The 13485-nt window shown below is 32.4% G+C and overlaps 1 protein-coding gene across 5 annotated transcripts; it reads right to left on the bottom strand.

Annotated features, from left to right (window-relative positions):
• Positions 1–7066: 7066 nt before the first annotated feature.
• On the bottom strand, positions 7067–10628 carry LOC131596112 (amino acid permease 1-like). 5 transcript variants are annotated; one of them, XM_058868681.1, is made up of 8 exons: positions 10494–10628; positions 9181–9279; positions 9046–9123; positions 8825–8918; positions 8437–8654; positions 8088–8227; positions 7660–7881; positions 7067–7542 (listed from the first exon to the last, which is right to left on the bottom strand). In XM_058868681.1, exons 1-8 carry the CDS (start codon positions 10555–10557, stop codon positions 7120–7122), a joined length of 1338 nt encoding a protein of 445 aa, XP_058724664.1. In that variant the 5' UTR covers positions 10558–10628; the 3' UTR covers positions 7067–7119. The 5 variants fall into 5 exon arrangements, with proteins under 5 accessions (XP_058724664.1, XP_058724666.1, XP_058724665.1 ...); XM_058868683.1 differs by having other exon boundaries at positions 9046–9110; positions 9242–9279; positions 10494–10589; XM_058868682.1 differs by having other exon boundaries at positions 9046–9110; positions 10494–10508.
• Between the last annotated feature and the right edge of the window lie 2857 nt (positions 10629–13485).

Genomic DNA, 13485 nt, shown 5'->3' with positions numbered 1-13485 from the left:
TTGCTTCTGATTCTTGAAGCTTTATAGCACTCAGCTTGCTTCAATTTCCAAGAGCTTGATTCTTTATAGAATTGCTTTTCCACATCTCTTTGCTTCTCATGTTGAGCTTTTAGAGAGGATCTTCAATTCCTGCAAGACAACACTCAAAGACATAGAACTTTGCAAGTTCTGTTAGAAATGTGGAGCCTTTCTCCCAGCAACTGATAAAATAAATCAGATCATTTATCACATTTTTCTCCCCCTTTTTTGTCATAACATCAAAAATATAGAAGATTCAGATGAAAAAATACGACAAACACATAGAAGAAAAGGATAAATTTCATTAAGCACAGAGAGAAAGTTCAGAAGTACAAGAGGAAGGGCAAGAGAAGATGCAAAGAAAAAAAACAGATGCAGCAAAGCAAAAAGAAACAGTCTAAGACTCAATCTAAGATGACCCTAGCTTCGACATGATCTTGGCCAGCATATCATGAATCCCACTGTTGCTTTCATTCTGCCTTTCCATGAAAGCGCGAAACTCAGCATTGATTGATCTCTGCTCATCCTGGTTCTTCTGAATAACTTCAGATTGGTTTCTAACAGAATCTTCCAAGTGGTGCTTGACAGCCTTAGGAAGCTCTAAATGAAACAAGGCGGCAAAACCTTCAACAGGAACACTCCTTGACAGAATATCTGGAAAGCTTATGCCAACAGAAGATACCGTCTGGATAAGATTAAGTCTGAACAAATCCACACCGTTGAAGACAGGACCTTGAACAACTCCAAGAAATTGGGACGCTCCAAGGGTCCTGATAGAATCCAGTAAATTACTTTCAGTCAGAATATCAGATATCATTCTGGCGAAAGGAATAGTGTTCCTTGAAATATGAGGATACTTTGCCCTTTCTTCTTCTCTTGACTCAACAATAGAAGTTTTCAGATTCTCAAACAGAATGTGAGAGATATTGAGCTCTATCTTTCTGCCAATGTAGAAGAGTATACTTGTGATGAGGACTGATGTAGGCAGAGGAGGAGAATAGTTTCTTCCTGTAGTGAAGAGAACCCAGAATAATCTCAGCCCACACTTGATAGAACGACCTTAAGGTACCGGTTTTATGAGATTCAGTTCCGAAAGCAAGAGAGATTTGTTGTTCAACCTGATACCAGTTAACCCTTCCAGGTTGAGGACCGGTGCAACCTTTTTCGTCATCCAGGTTGTATAGCTTCCTGATGAGCTTTTCTGTAATAACCACTTCATGCCCTAGCACGAAGGAAATGATGGCATTTGGGGTAACCGTTGCATGTACCCATAAATCCTTCACCAGTTCAGGATAAATTGGTCCAACCAATCTATCGAGATAGTTTGACCATCCCTGTGCTAATATTCTAGCATCACACAGAAAACCGTTTGCTCTTAGGTTGTTGAAGTCCACAGCAGACTCATAGAGAACTTCCAGTTCATCAGTGGGAATCATGCAGGTTTTCAGAGGAGCATACCCATACTTGCGGAGAAGAAACTGAGTAGAAGTGAGTCTTTCTACAGGGCTTGATGAACTTGATGAAGAATACATGATGATGTTGCTTGGTGTCAGATCACAGACTAGGGTTTGAAAGAGACGAATGCAAAGCGAAAGATGCACAAAAGGAGAGAGAGAGAGAGAGAGAGAGAGAGAGAGAGAGAGAGAGAGAGAGAGAGAGAGAGAGAGAGAGAGAGAGAAGATGAAATGAAGATGAAGTGGGTTATTTAAACGGTTTGAAAAAGAAAAAAGAAAATAAAGTAAAAAGAAAACTGTTTAAAAGAAAATGACATCAATATGCATTTAATGAGAAATGACGTTAGGAGAGATAATGTGACAAAGTGAAATGATTTGCACAGTTACCTAGGGCGGCGTCTCCTCAACTGCACGCATGCTTGTACAAAAATAGTGAACACGTGTTCATTCTCTAGAAAGACTGGTGACAGCTGTTTTGCTTTAAAAAGCTTCTGAATCAACTTAGATAATGAAACGTTAGTAATAACAGAATCAGAACTTCTAATTGATTAGTATCAGAACTTCTTATATCTGCCAAGTCCTAACACATTTCAGAAGGTATTCATATAAAGATCTTCTCATCTTCTCATTCTGGGCATAAGTCCATACTGATATTCTTCAGAATGTACTTAAACCTATCTTCAGCAAGGGGTTTTGTGAAGATATCAGCCCATTGATGGTCTGTATCCACAAAGTTCAAAGAAAGAACACCCTTCTGAACATAGTCCCTCATAAAATGATGTTTAATCTCAATATGTTTAGCTTTGGAATGTAAGATAGGATTCTTAGATAAACATATAGCAGAAGTATTATCACAGAAAATAGGAATGTTACTCTCATATATCTGATAATCTTCTAGCTGACTCTTCATCCATAGCATTTGTGTGCTACATCCAGCAGCAGTAACATATTCTGCTTCTGTAGTTGAGAGAGCTATGGTAGCTTGCTTCTTGCTGTACCATGAGATCAAATGACTTCCAAGAAATTGACAACTTCCAGAAGTACTCTTTCTTTCAATTCTATCTCCAGCATAGTCAGCATCACAGAATCCTACTAAGTTGTATTCTTTAGATCTTTTGTAGACTAAACCAACGTTAGTAGTTCCTTTTAGATACCTCATAATTCTCTTAACAGCAGTTAAGTGAGATTCTATAGGATCTGATTGGAATCTAGCACACAAACACACACTGAATAGAATGTCAGGTCTAGAAGCGGTTAAGTATAGAAGAGATCCAATCATACCTCTGTACAACTTCTGATCTACCTTCTTACTTACCTAATCCTTACCTAAAACACATGTTGGGTGCATAGAAGTTTTTGCTTCTTTGCTTTCAGAAAGATTAAACTTCTTCAAAAGTTCTTTCACATACTTCGTTTGATGAACATAGGTTGATTAAAATAAAAACGGTATTAGGACGATATTGACCCGTAAAAATAATAATTTTCAATAATAAAATTCACAGGAATTGATAAACCCTATTTCTCATCAACAGATAAATAATAAACCCTCATGCACTGATGATATCATTAAAACTGACTTACAATAAATATAATAAACTTTAATAGAATTTTTGTTAATGCCAACAAAAACAACAACAAAAAAATGAAGAAAAAAAATAAATTATTATTAAAAATTAGGTTAAACATTCAATTTGTTAATAAAATAATTAATTAGTGCTAATTAAATAATCTTATATTTTAACTTAATGTATAATTTTGGCACTTTTGTGTTTCTCTACATTGAAAATCAGCATACATAGTTAAACTCAAACGCTAACTTCTATTTTTTCTATCAATATAAATAAAGCATTTCAAAAACTACGATTAAAATCTTTAGTATGAAAAGGTAAAAATATTTAATACAAAGTTTATAATCATACAAATTTAATATAAAAAAGTAAAAAAAATCATTAATCTAAACTTTATGTATAAAGGTTTTTAAAGCTATTGCATGGAATATACTATAGGGATGAGAATATTCTAGACCAACTAACAGAGACCTACGACATAGCTTACATAGGTTCATGCCAGACTAGGTTTGAAGACACGAGCTAGATTTGAAGTTTCTAATTGTTATATTGTGTTATTTGAGTCTTTGTAATTGTGTATATTCGTGCACTTCTATAGCGCCTAAGTTTCATATCAAGGTATAAAGGTTGTTTGTTTTGATAGAGTTATAACTCAACAAACATTGATTTGAATTATGTATTGATCACTAGGGTTATTGATTGAGAGCTAGTGAGAAGGGTCTCATATTTAGGGGGAGTCCTAAATAGAAATACATGCACAATATTAGGAATAGGGGCATTGAACAAAGGGTTGGTTATCTAAAATACTTTGTACTAATACTATTGAGAGTGAATTTTCTTTCTTGGGTTGGAAGCCCCTCGGATGTAGGTGACATTGCACCAAACTCGGTTACCAATCCTTTGTGTTCTTTATTGTATTATGATTTATTTTTTATTATTTGTCAAATCTGTTATAAGAAGTTATACACATTGTGCTAGACATTGTGTTTGACATCTGTCTATTTGAAGAACGTAATTTCAATTGGCATAAGAGCATACATCCTGTTTTGTTTGGGTGAGCTCGAGGGAAAGTATATTTTGTTCAAATTGACAATACTAAGTGAGGAGGGTCAGTCAATAGACCACCTATCTTGGATTTCACAACCTATGAGTCGAGTTTAACTACTAGTTCCATAAATTTGATGAGTAGAGATAAAATACCGTTGATTAGAGTGAGTTTCCCACAATTCAAAATCAATAATTTGAATAAATATTCTAAATCTAATTTTCCATAATTCAATCCTAGCACCATTAAACAATGGAGGTGTATTTAGGAAAAATCTCTTGTTAAAAAATATGTTGGTATTCATCTTCCTCTTGAGACGATTAGTCTTTGAACAAGAGTTGGGCTCTGATGCCCCTTGTTGGACATGTGACTCCATACACAATAAGGGACGAATTGTGAGTATCAGAAAAACAAAAATTTGAAAAACTTTTGTTATCATTTCCAGAGTTTAAAAACATTTTGATAAAACAATTTAAAATTGATGGTGGTAAATAAATATGCAGAAAAGTAAGAGAAATGGCATAAGAGATTATACAGGTTTTGTCAAGAAGACTTAACCATGTCCCTAAGATTTGATCTTGAAAGTATCTAATAATGCTTAAGATTTTTTTGTAGGTTAAACTCTCAAACCCCTTATATAATGAAAAATGAAGTTTTAGGCTAATTTCCTACCAAACAACGAATAAAGGAGAGAAGCGGATAGTCTCCCTTCCAAACACAAACTTGCGGCGAGAAGCGATTAGTCTTTCTTCCAAACAATGGACTGAAACGGTTAGTCTTCCTTCCAAACACCAACTTGAAGTAGTTAGTTACCAAGCTAAACCAAGATTTTCTACCGATTTATCTCGAACCAAGTCTAGCTTTTGACCAAGTTGAACTCACGGATCGAACCGCGGTTTTGACTAGGCTGACCTCAAATGAATATGAGATTTTAAACTAGGCTTATCTTGAACAAAGGTGATATTTTAAACTGGGCTTAACTCACAAAACAATATGAGATTTTGAATGAGGATGATCTCAGACCGAAGTAAGCTATTAATCCAGGTTAAGCTTACGAACGGAACATGCGACTTAGAAACTAAATCCCCAAACTAAAGATTTTAAACAGTCTATCTTTTAACCCAAAAAAACACTCCCTTCCTTGAGGATAAATTATTCAACCAAGAGACACAAAATATTTTGTAAATTTACAATAATATCCCTTTAAGAATACAAGATTTCTCACTAAACATAAAGACTTTCTCGAAAGCGGTACGACTAACTTCAAGTGAGAGAAAGTGAAGAATGATTTTAGAGAGAGAAAGTGAGGCGTGAGATAGGAAACTCACTTTTTGTGGTTGTGAAAATGTGAAAGGAAGAGCCTTAATTTATAGGCTAATCGTTGGCGAAAAAAATAATTCTATGAGACAAAATTGATGAGCCAATCAATTTGCATCATGCCTCAATCGATTGGGAGCCCCGAAAATAAAATGAAAAATGATTTTTTTAAAAGGAAAGAAAAGATAGAAAGATGTTGCCCTTCATAAGATGATGTCACAAATGTTTAAGGACAACTTTTTCACTAATTCAATTGCTTGGGTAAGAGTGCTAATCTATGGAACAATACAATATTTTATGAAAGTCTATTTTAGCAACATGCACCATAAGGTGCATTTAACTAATTTTTAGTTAAAGCTTGCTAAAACACACCTTCATAAAAATAAGTGGGTGTATTTTAGCAAACCTTTGTGGGGTTTGCTAAAATACACCCACTTATTTTTATGAAGGTGTGTTTTAGCAACATGCACCTTAAGGTGCATTTAACCATTTTGTAGTTAATATTTGCTAAAATAGACCTTCATAAAAACAAGTGGATTTACGTTAGCAAACTCCTTATTAATATTAGTATTATTTTTAATATTAATTATATTTAAATACATTATTATGATTAAATATATAATTAAATTAATAGATTTAAAAGATTTTTGAACAAGAATTAAATTAATAGATTTAAAAGATTATTGAACAAGAATTAAATTAATAGATTTAATAAATATATATTATTAAACATCAACTTTTAAAATTAGAATAGTTATTTGAGACAACCCTGCTATCGAATATTGATTATAATATGACATCTTTTTATGTTAATTACACCGAAAAATAACTAGCTTTAATTTTGTTGATAAGATTTACAATTTAAAAAGATGATATTTTTTTAAAAAATTACATTTTTATTATTTGTCCTGTGTCTCTAAAAACTCTTATACAAACTAAAAAGTTTTTAAATACATAATTAATTAGATTACATATGCTTAATAATTTAATATTTTATCGAGTCTTGAACATGATTTATTTTTGTTAAAATTCCTATCATTAATATTAGATGGTAAATTCTTTTTAGGCTTAATTGCAATTTTGGTCCCCCTATTATCAGTTTTTTTGGGTTTTGGTCCCCCTATTTTAAAATCCGAAATTTTAGTCCTTATATTTTAGTTTTTTGAAGATTTTGGTCCCTTTGCAAATCTGAATGCAATTTTTAATAAAATGAAACTCAAATTGATGACATATTCAACATAAATCTTAAATAAAATTAGTTTTTTTTAACAATTCATTGTTGAAATGACACTAACACGTCATCAATATGAGCGTCATTTCATTTAAAATTGCCTTCGAATATGCAGGGGGACCAAAATCCTCAAAAAACTAAAATATAGGGACTAGAATTCCGTATTTTAAAATAGAGGGACCAAAACACATAAAAACGGATAATAGGGGGACCAAAATTGCAATTAAGCCTTCTTTTTATTATGCTTATATCATCTTCATCTTAAACAACATTTTCTTTTTCACATTTTCTTTTGATTTATTAGATTTTATATTATTGTTTAAAAAATTGATGTCTTTTAAACTAGATTATATGTCTTAATAAAAACTGCTGAGAAATATGTGACACATAATGATTGTTAGTGCATAAAAAAATTAGAAGAATACAAGAGGAGTTAAATGAAAAACAATATAATTTAGCTTCATTCATTTACATTTTACAAATATGCTAATTTTTATAACCAAAAATCTTGAATTTATGTAGATTTTGGCTAATCTGATGAACTGAGGCTACTACAGCAACAAGGGAGACAAATAAACACAAACAATTTAAAAGTTGCAAAGCACACCACTTCAATGATAGTACATTTATGTTCTTTTGGGCAATGTGCATTTGTATAGGAAAGAAAACAACTAAGGGCCCAAATCCAAGTGCTCCAAGGAGAGAAAGAACTTCATTGAAAAATGGCATTGCCATGGCCAGAACTGTTGCAATTATCACAAAAATAGTCCTCCAAATTAGCCTAAACAAGTTCATATTGATTGTTGTCTTGCACACGCTAATTTGATAATCCTTGTTTATGAAATTTGAATCAGGCCACATGATGTTAGCACCTATTTCAATTATTCGAAAAAATGGTTGAGCCATCACCTGTAACACAACATTAAATGATCCCATATATACATTAAAACATGAACAAAATAGTATATAAGAACAATATGCACGCAAATATATTCAATTATTAAACTGGAATAGTATTGGTCCAACCTGATATGCTCCAACCATGTGGATAACTATACATATATCTCCAATTGCAACCAACCAGTAGGGTTCATAAAATCCAGAAAAAATATTTCCTGGTGTTTTATCACCAAAAGCGGCATAGCCTAGGCAACTACATAGTAGGAATATCATTGTCATTGTTGAGAGCCCTGTTAAGTTAGCCCTTTTCATTTGTTTACTTTCTGATGGAGTTGACCTTAATGTATCCTAAACAAAAGAATGGAATAATAAAATTCAAGGTAATAAATAAAATCCTCACGAGTTAGCCTGGTGAGAAGGCCTAAGACCTAGGAGTGTGCTCTTCTATAGGTCTTAGGTAATAATTCCTTAAGTGCTAACGATTGGTGATATATAGAGTTTTTATTAGAGTTCAATTGGTGATAATAAGAAATAATTAAATTGTGATTTTGTACCATTATGTCGTAAATCACAGTGGCATAATTGCAAGCAAGTGCTATGTTTCCGAATGAACTGCAAGTCCTCCAAATTTTATCTGCAGCAGATAGTTCTGGCCCTACTTTTGTTCCAAATATGCTTGTTGGCGCACCTTTTCCTGTTCTTAGCCGAAATATCTTTGTGATTAGATATAATATTATATAATTTGGATCATTTTCAATCAAATATACCATTAAATTGGTGGAAGATGATCGAAATTCCAAAGCTATGTAATATACATTAAATAGAAAAGTGAGGAACAAACCGCATTATTATCAAAAGAAATCGATAGTAAGATATGTTAGATAAATTTATGGGGAAAAGTACCTGAAATAAGTAGTGATAAACAAAGACCAATTGCAATTAATACATAACCAAATGACGTGACAGCTGCAACTGATGAGAGCCATGTTAATGTGTGAAAGTTTGGAATTTGAGACAAGAAAAGCTGCAATGTCCCAAAACCAATCATGTATGGATTATAAGAACTCCTACAATCAGCTTGATGTCCTTTACTACGGAGGCAAGCAGATTTCCCTATTGCTCTGAAATATGTTACATTCATAGTCATAAGTCGCAAGAAAGAAAAATATAAATCAATTTTATATTTCAAAGCATTTTGTATTAACTAAGATATAGTTTCGTAATGTAATAATGTAAAGTCGCATAGTTACTTAAATATAGTCCCAAGTAATTTTTTAATGTAATAACATACGCCAAACTTGTCGACGAAGTTATTGTGTAGCCCACTGTGATTCCAGCCAGTTTTGCATACACAATTATTCCACAAATGAGATGCATCCTTCCACCTATTACCAATAAAAATATAAAAGTAAGTAAATTAAAATAGGTCAGGAATATGTAATAATATGTACAATTTGGAGTTTTCATTTCTACAACTATATTATTATGTAAGGAAATAGCAAATGAGTATACCTAAGTAGACCTTGACAGCTTGCATGTAAGTATAATTTCGTTTTCCATTGACTGGGTCTGGAAACCTATAGCAATCGGCTACAAGATTGTAAGTGAAAAGAGATATAGATGCAAAGAGCAGTACACTGAATATACCAGCTATCCATCCTAATTGGGCCATGGCCCATGCCAAAGCCAACACCCCTGCCCCAATTACCACTGTTATTATGTGTGTTGTAGCCGTCCACACATTGCCTGCAATATTGAAGACCAAAAAATTAATATTCTTATACACATTTTAAAAAATGAGAAAGGATTTATCTGTTGAACTAGAATTTACAAACAAGAAGAATACATGCAGAAAATCATAAACATAATTTTTGAAAATATGACTTAAATTAGAGTGATTCGAATCAAGCTATACAAAATTCAAACACCATATTTTCTTTTTTGAAATTTTAGTATCCGACTTTACGACCGACTAATTCAATAGAATCAATCTCACTGTCTACTAGCGGAAGTCTTGTTTAAAAATAGAACAAAATTCTATATGAACTGATATAACAAAAATTATTAGCACCTATCAAAATTTGAATTCAAACGCCATATTAAAAGTATATTCATCCCACCTTTAGTGTGACTCTAAGAATTTCAATTAATAAAAATGTGTCAAAAAGGTGCCTTTAGCGAGCATGATGTATTGGTACCTTTTTCATGAGTTTAAAGAGAGATACATAAGATTTATATTTATTAAATTATTGTAATACATAAGTTTGATCCATTACCAACACCATCTTTTTTATAACTTTTGGAAATTAGTATGAAAGAGATAATTTTACTAGCATACCAAAGAACGTTTAAATGTGATATTGAAATTTTTTTCAACTTAACTAGAAGTTCTAATGCTTAAATTCAATCTTACATGTATCAGTGTTAAACTTTTTGAGAAAAAAAATTGCTCTTAGACCAAGAGAAAACTTTTACTATCAAGATCCCTAAATATTTAGAAAATTAAATATCTAATCATTATAATACATAAAAAGTAAAAAAAAAAAAATTATTATAATAAGAACCTGAAAAAGTAATTCTGAATTTGTCATTATAATACATAAAAAGTAAATTTTTTCTCATCCTACTAGTAAGGATCCCAAAAAAAACTTTGAATCTGTAATTGTAATAGATGTGGAGATCTATTTTATTTGGATCTCTCTATTGCACTTTTCACTTGATTTCTCTTTCTTCAATAATACATCATCTACTTTTCTTTAGAATCTTCACTCTCTTTATCTTTCATATATGATTATACTATTTAGATTCAACTTCAGAAAAGAAGCTAATTATTAATATAATAATCAGAAAAAAAATCATCAGAACTACCTAACTTATAAATGCTCTTTAATTCACAAAGTAGAAACAAAATTAAAAAATCAAGAGAGGTTTGCAAGATTCATGAGAAAGAAAAAGAGTACCAGTTCTCTTGAGTCTGCCATCGTCGTCTACTTCAAGATCCATTATAGCTTTCGTGAGGCTCATTGCTTCTTCTAATTATTATGAGTAGTTATCTATGTGTCAAAAAGATAGACGCTCGTGTGTATATATAGAAGGCCAATCCTATAATTTTTTTATATTATAATAAATAATAAATGGTATAATATTTAAATATGATATGTTAATAAGAAAATTTATTAAATTATTTGCCAAAGAAAAGGCTCCACCAGTCAATTGTTCAGTAGTTATCCATTCTGACAATTAATGCATTTATTATTATTATATTGTTAAAATTATTTCATTTTTCCAATTTCATATTTAATTCTTTCTACTGTTTCAGTGTTGATTTCTTCAAATTTTTATACTAGCAGGTTTACAAACATCAAAACAAAAAAAAAAACTATTAATTCAAAATTGTTTTGAAATTCTATTTGAATGGAATAGTTTTTCATTTATGTTTCCTTAATAGTAAGAATTTGTTTTTGTAATTGATCAAATTATTTTTTTGCCACTGGCAAAATTAAATGCACTTATAAATATATTATAATAAATATTGAATTAAATTAATTAACGATAGAAATGGTTTTAAATAAGTCTTATAAATGTTACATATTGTCTTTTTTTTACACAAATAAACAAGTTCAATTCATTTGATTACGTGATTGTTGTTCAATATAAAAAGAAATTAAATAGAGAGTTTACGCTTAAATTTAGAATTGGCCGTCCTAGTTAACATGTGAGTAACCGAATTTGTCTAACGCTTAACAAATTTAACCTCAAAGTCGCGATGTAAATCTAGGAGATTCTCAATACTAGAAATAATCACACTAAATTTAGAGTTACCAACATAATTAGCACTAATAGCTTGCACCACCATTTGAGAATCGCTTTCAAAGGTAATGCGCTCCAATTGCATCTAAATGACTCATTGGACCGCTTCCTTCAAAGCCAAAGTCTCTGCTTCAACGACAATGTAAATATCAACATCCCCACGAAGTACCTGCCATGATGAATCCACCAGTATAGTCTATATAGCACCATCCTCTGCTAGTCGTTACTAAGTGTTTATTGAAATCTGCATCCACATTACACTTTACCCAACCAACACTAGATGGCTGCCATATGTGCTATTGTTCATTAGGTTTGTCGTGAATAGTACTTATATCTTGATAGTTTTGAGCCATGAACCAGTCCTTCCAAATATGATGACCTTGCATCCCTCAACTAATTCACATATTTCTTCTCAATAATCGAAATCCAATTATTCATATTATTCCTCATCACCCATAACATAACTGCCACTTTACCTACAGTCCTCTAATCCTCCTTACTACAAATATTTTAAAGCATCATCCTAACATCATCCAATTGTTCAAGCCATGGTATAATAACATCACCTAAACATGTCACATTCCAACATTGAGACGTTAGAGTACAACCAAGAAAACACATATGTCAATCATCCTCCATCTCTCCCTCACATAACTGACAATTAATAGGACATGGGACATAATATTGTCTCAATCTACTTCTAGTAGGAAGGCAACCACGACAAATTCGCCAAAGTAAGTGCTTGGTTTTTGGTGGCACTCTTGTCTTCCACAAGCATTGTCACTCTTTTTCTACACCCCGACCATTCCGAGTTTATAACATGTTTTAACACTATAAAGACCATTTTGATCCTCTTTCCAAACCAAACAATCCTCCTTAACCTCCTCCAAAAGGGGTACCTGCACAATTTCATTAGCAACCTCAGAGGAAAATAGTTGGCCAATTTTGTTGGAATCCTACTGCTTAACTATAGGATGAAGAAGATTATTAATCGTCATATTATACACATGTTGCCCTTGAGGTGCTCTCACCCAACCCCTACATTCGTTCCTCAATTTTCACCCAAATTCTACTCACATCCCCAATCCTCCATCTACAACTTAATAAAAGAACCTCCATAGCTTTCCACAAACTTCTCCATGCATAGCTCGGATTATTCCCAAGGCTTGCCGCCAAGAAAGTGGAGTTAGGAAAGTATTTTACTTTAAAGATTTTAGATGCAAAGGTTTCCTGATTAGTCATTATATATCGCCCTTGTTTTTCCACCATTTCTATTTTAAAAGCTTTAAAATCCTGAAACCCCAACCCTCCCTCATTCTTAGAATAATTCAAACTCTCCCAAGCAAGCCACATAATCCCCTTATTGCTATTACATACAGTTGGAACAATAGGTCATTCGAGAATGAAGAAGAGAGAGAGATGTATGAAAATGATTGTATTATGAAAGAGGAGGTTTTTCATTTATCTCCAAATTTTACATAATCACATGTCTAATTATAGATATTTTTCACAATTCATTTACATCATGTAGTATTCAACTTTATCGAATACATGCTGACACATTTTGATATTAGAAGGTCATGTGTCTTGTCTCCACCCTTGACCATAATTCGCATTGTTTTGCCTCTAAAAACATGTGTTGCCTTGGTATCTCTTGCCTCTTCCAATTTCCCAAGTAATTTACTTCTTCATTCGACGGGGAACAGTAACCAGTGGAATGGTCTTCTGTGCAAAGCTTGCAGAAAGCAACCGATTGTTATTTAATTAGAACCTTATGCATTTCTTTGATTTGTTGTGGAATCTTTAACAGTTGCTTGGTTAATTCTTCCACTATTTGCGTAAGAAATTTATTATGAGCCAAGATTGTGTAATGTGTCCCCAATTTTATGATTCCATCCTTTATTTGTGAAGGACCTCTATTATATGGGCCCTGATGGTCACTGAGTTCCATTCCTTTGATTATAGCTATCGCATTCTCTTTACTCTTAGACAATATAGAACTGACTGCAGTTGCATCTAATAGAAGTTTTGGTTGCGGTTGAAGTCTATTGTGTAAGATATGAATCTGAGTGAGATCGTCGAAACCATGATTTGGACATTTGAGCAACATATACTTGTAACGCTCCCCTTCTTCAAAAACTG

This window comes from Vicia villosa, linkage group LG4 (assembly GCF_029867415.1).
Source record: "Vicia villosa cultivar HV-30 ecotype Madison, WI linkage group LG4, Vvil1.0, whole genome shotgun sequence".
NCBI classification, from domain to species: Eukaryota; Viridiplantae; Streptophyta; class Magnoliopsida; order Fabales; family Fabaceae; genus Vicia; species Vicia villosa.
This window is presented reverse-complemented; position numbering and strand designations above follow the sequence as displayed.

Bases quoted from the DNA above. Each gene is read 5' to 3' on its own strand.
- LOC131596112 (XM_058868680.1), bottom strand. From the start codon at position 10,557: ATGAGCCTCACGAAAGCTATAATGGATCTTGAAGTAGACGACGATGGC. The intron at 8,919-9,045 runs GTATACTCATTT...TATTGGTAATAG, and splicing joins AGCTGTCAAGGTCTACTTAG to GTGGAAGGATGCATCTCATT. The intron at 8,655-8,824 runs GTATGTTATTAC...AACATATTTCAG, and splicing joins ACTTCGTCGACAAGTTTGGC to AGCAATAGGGAAATCTGCTT.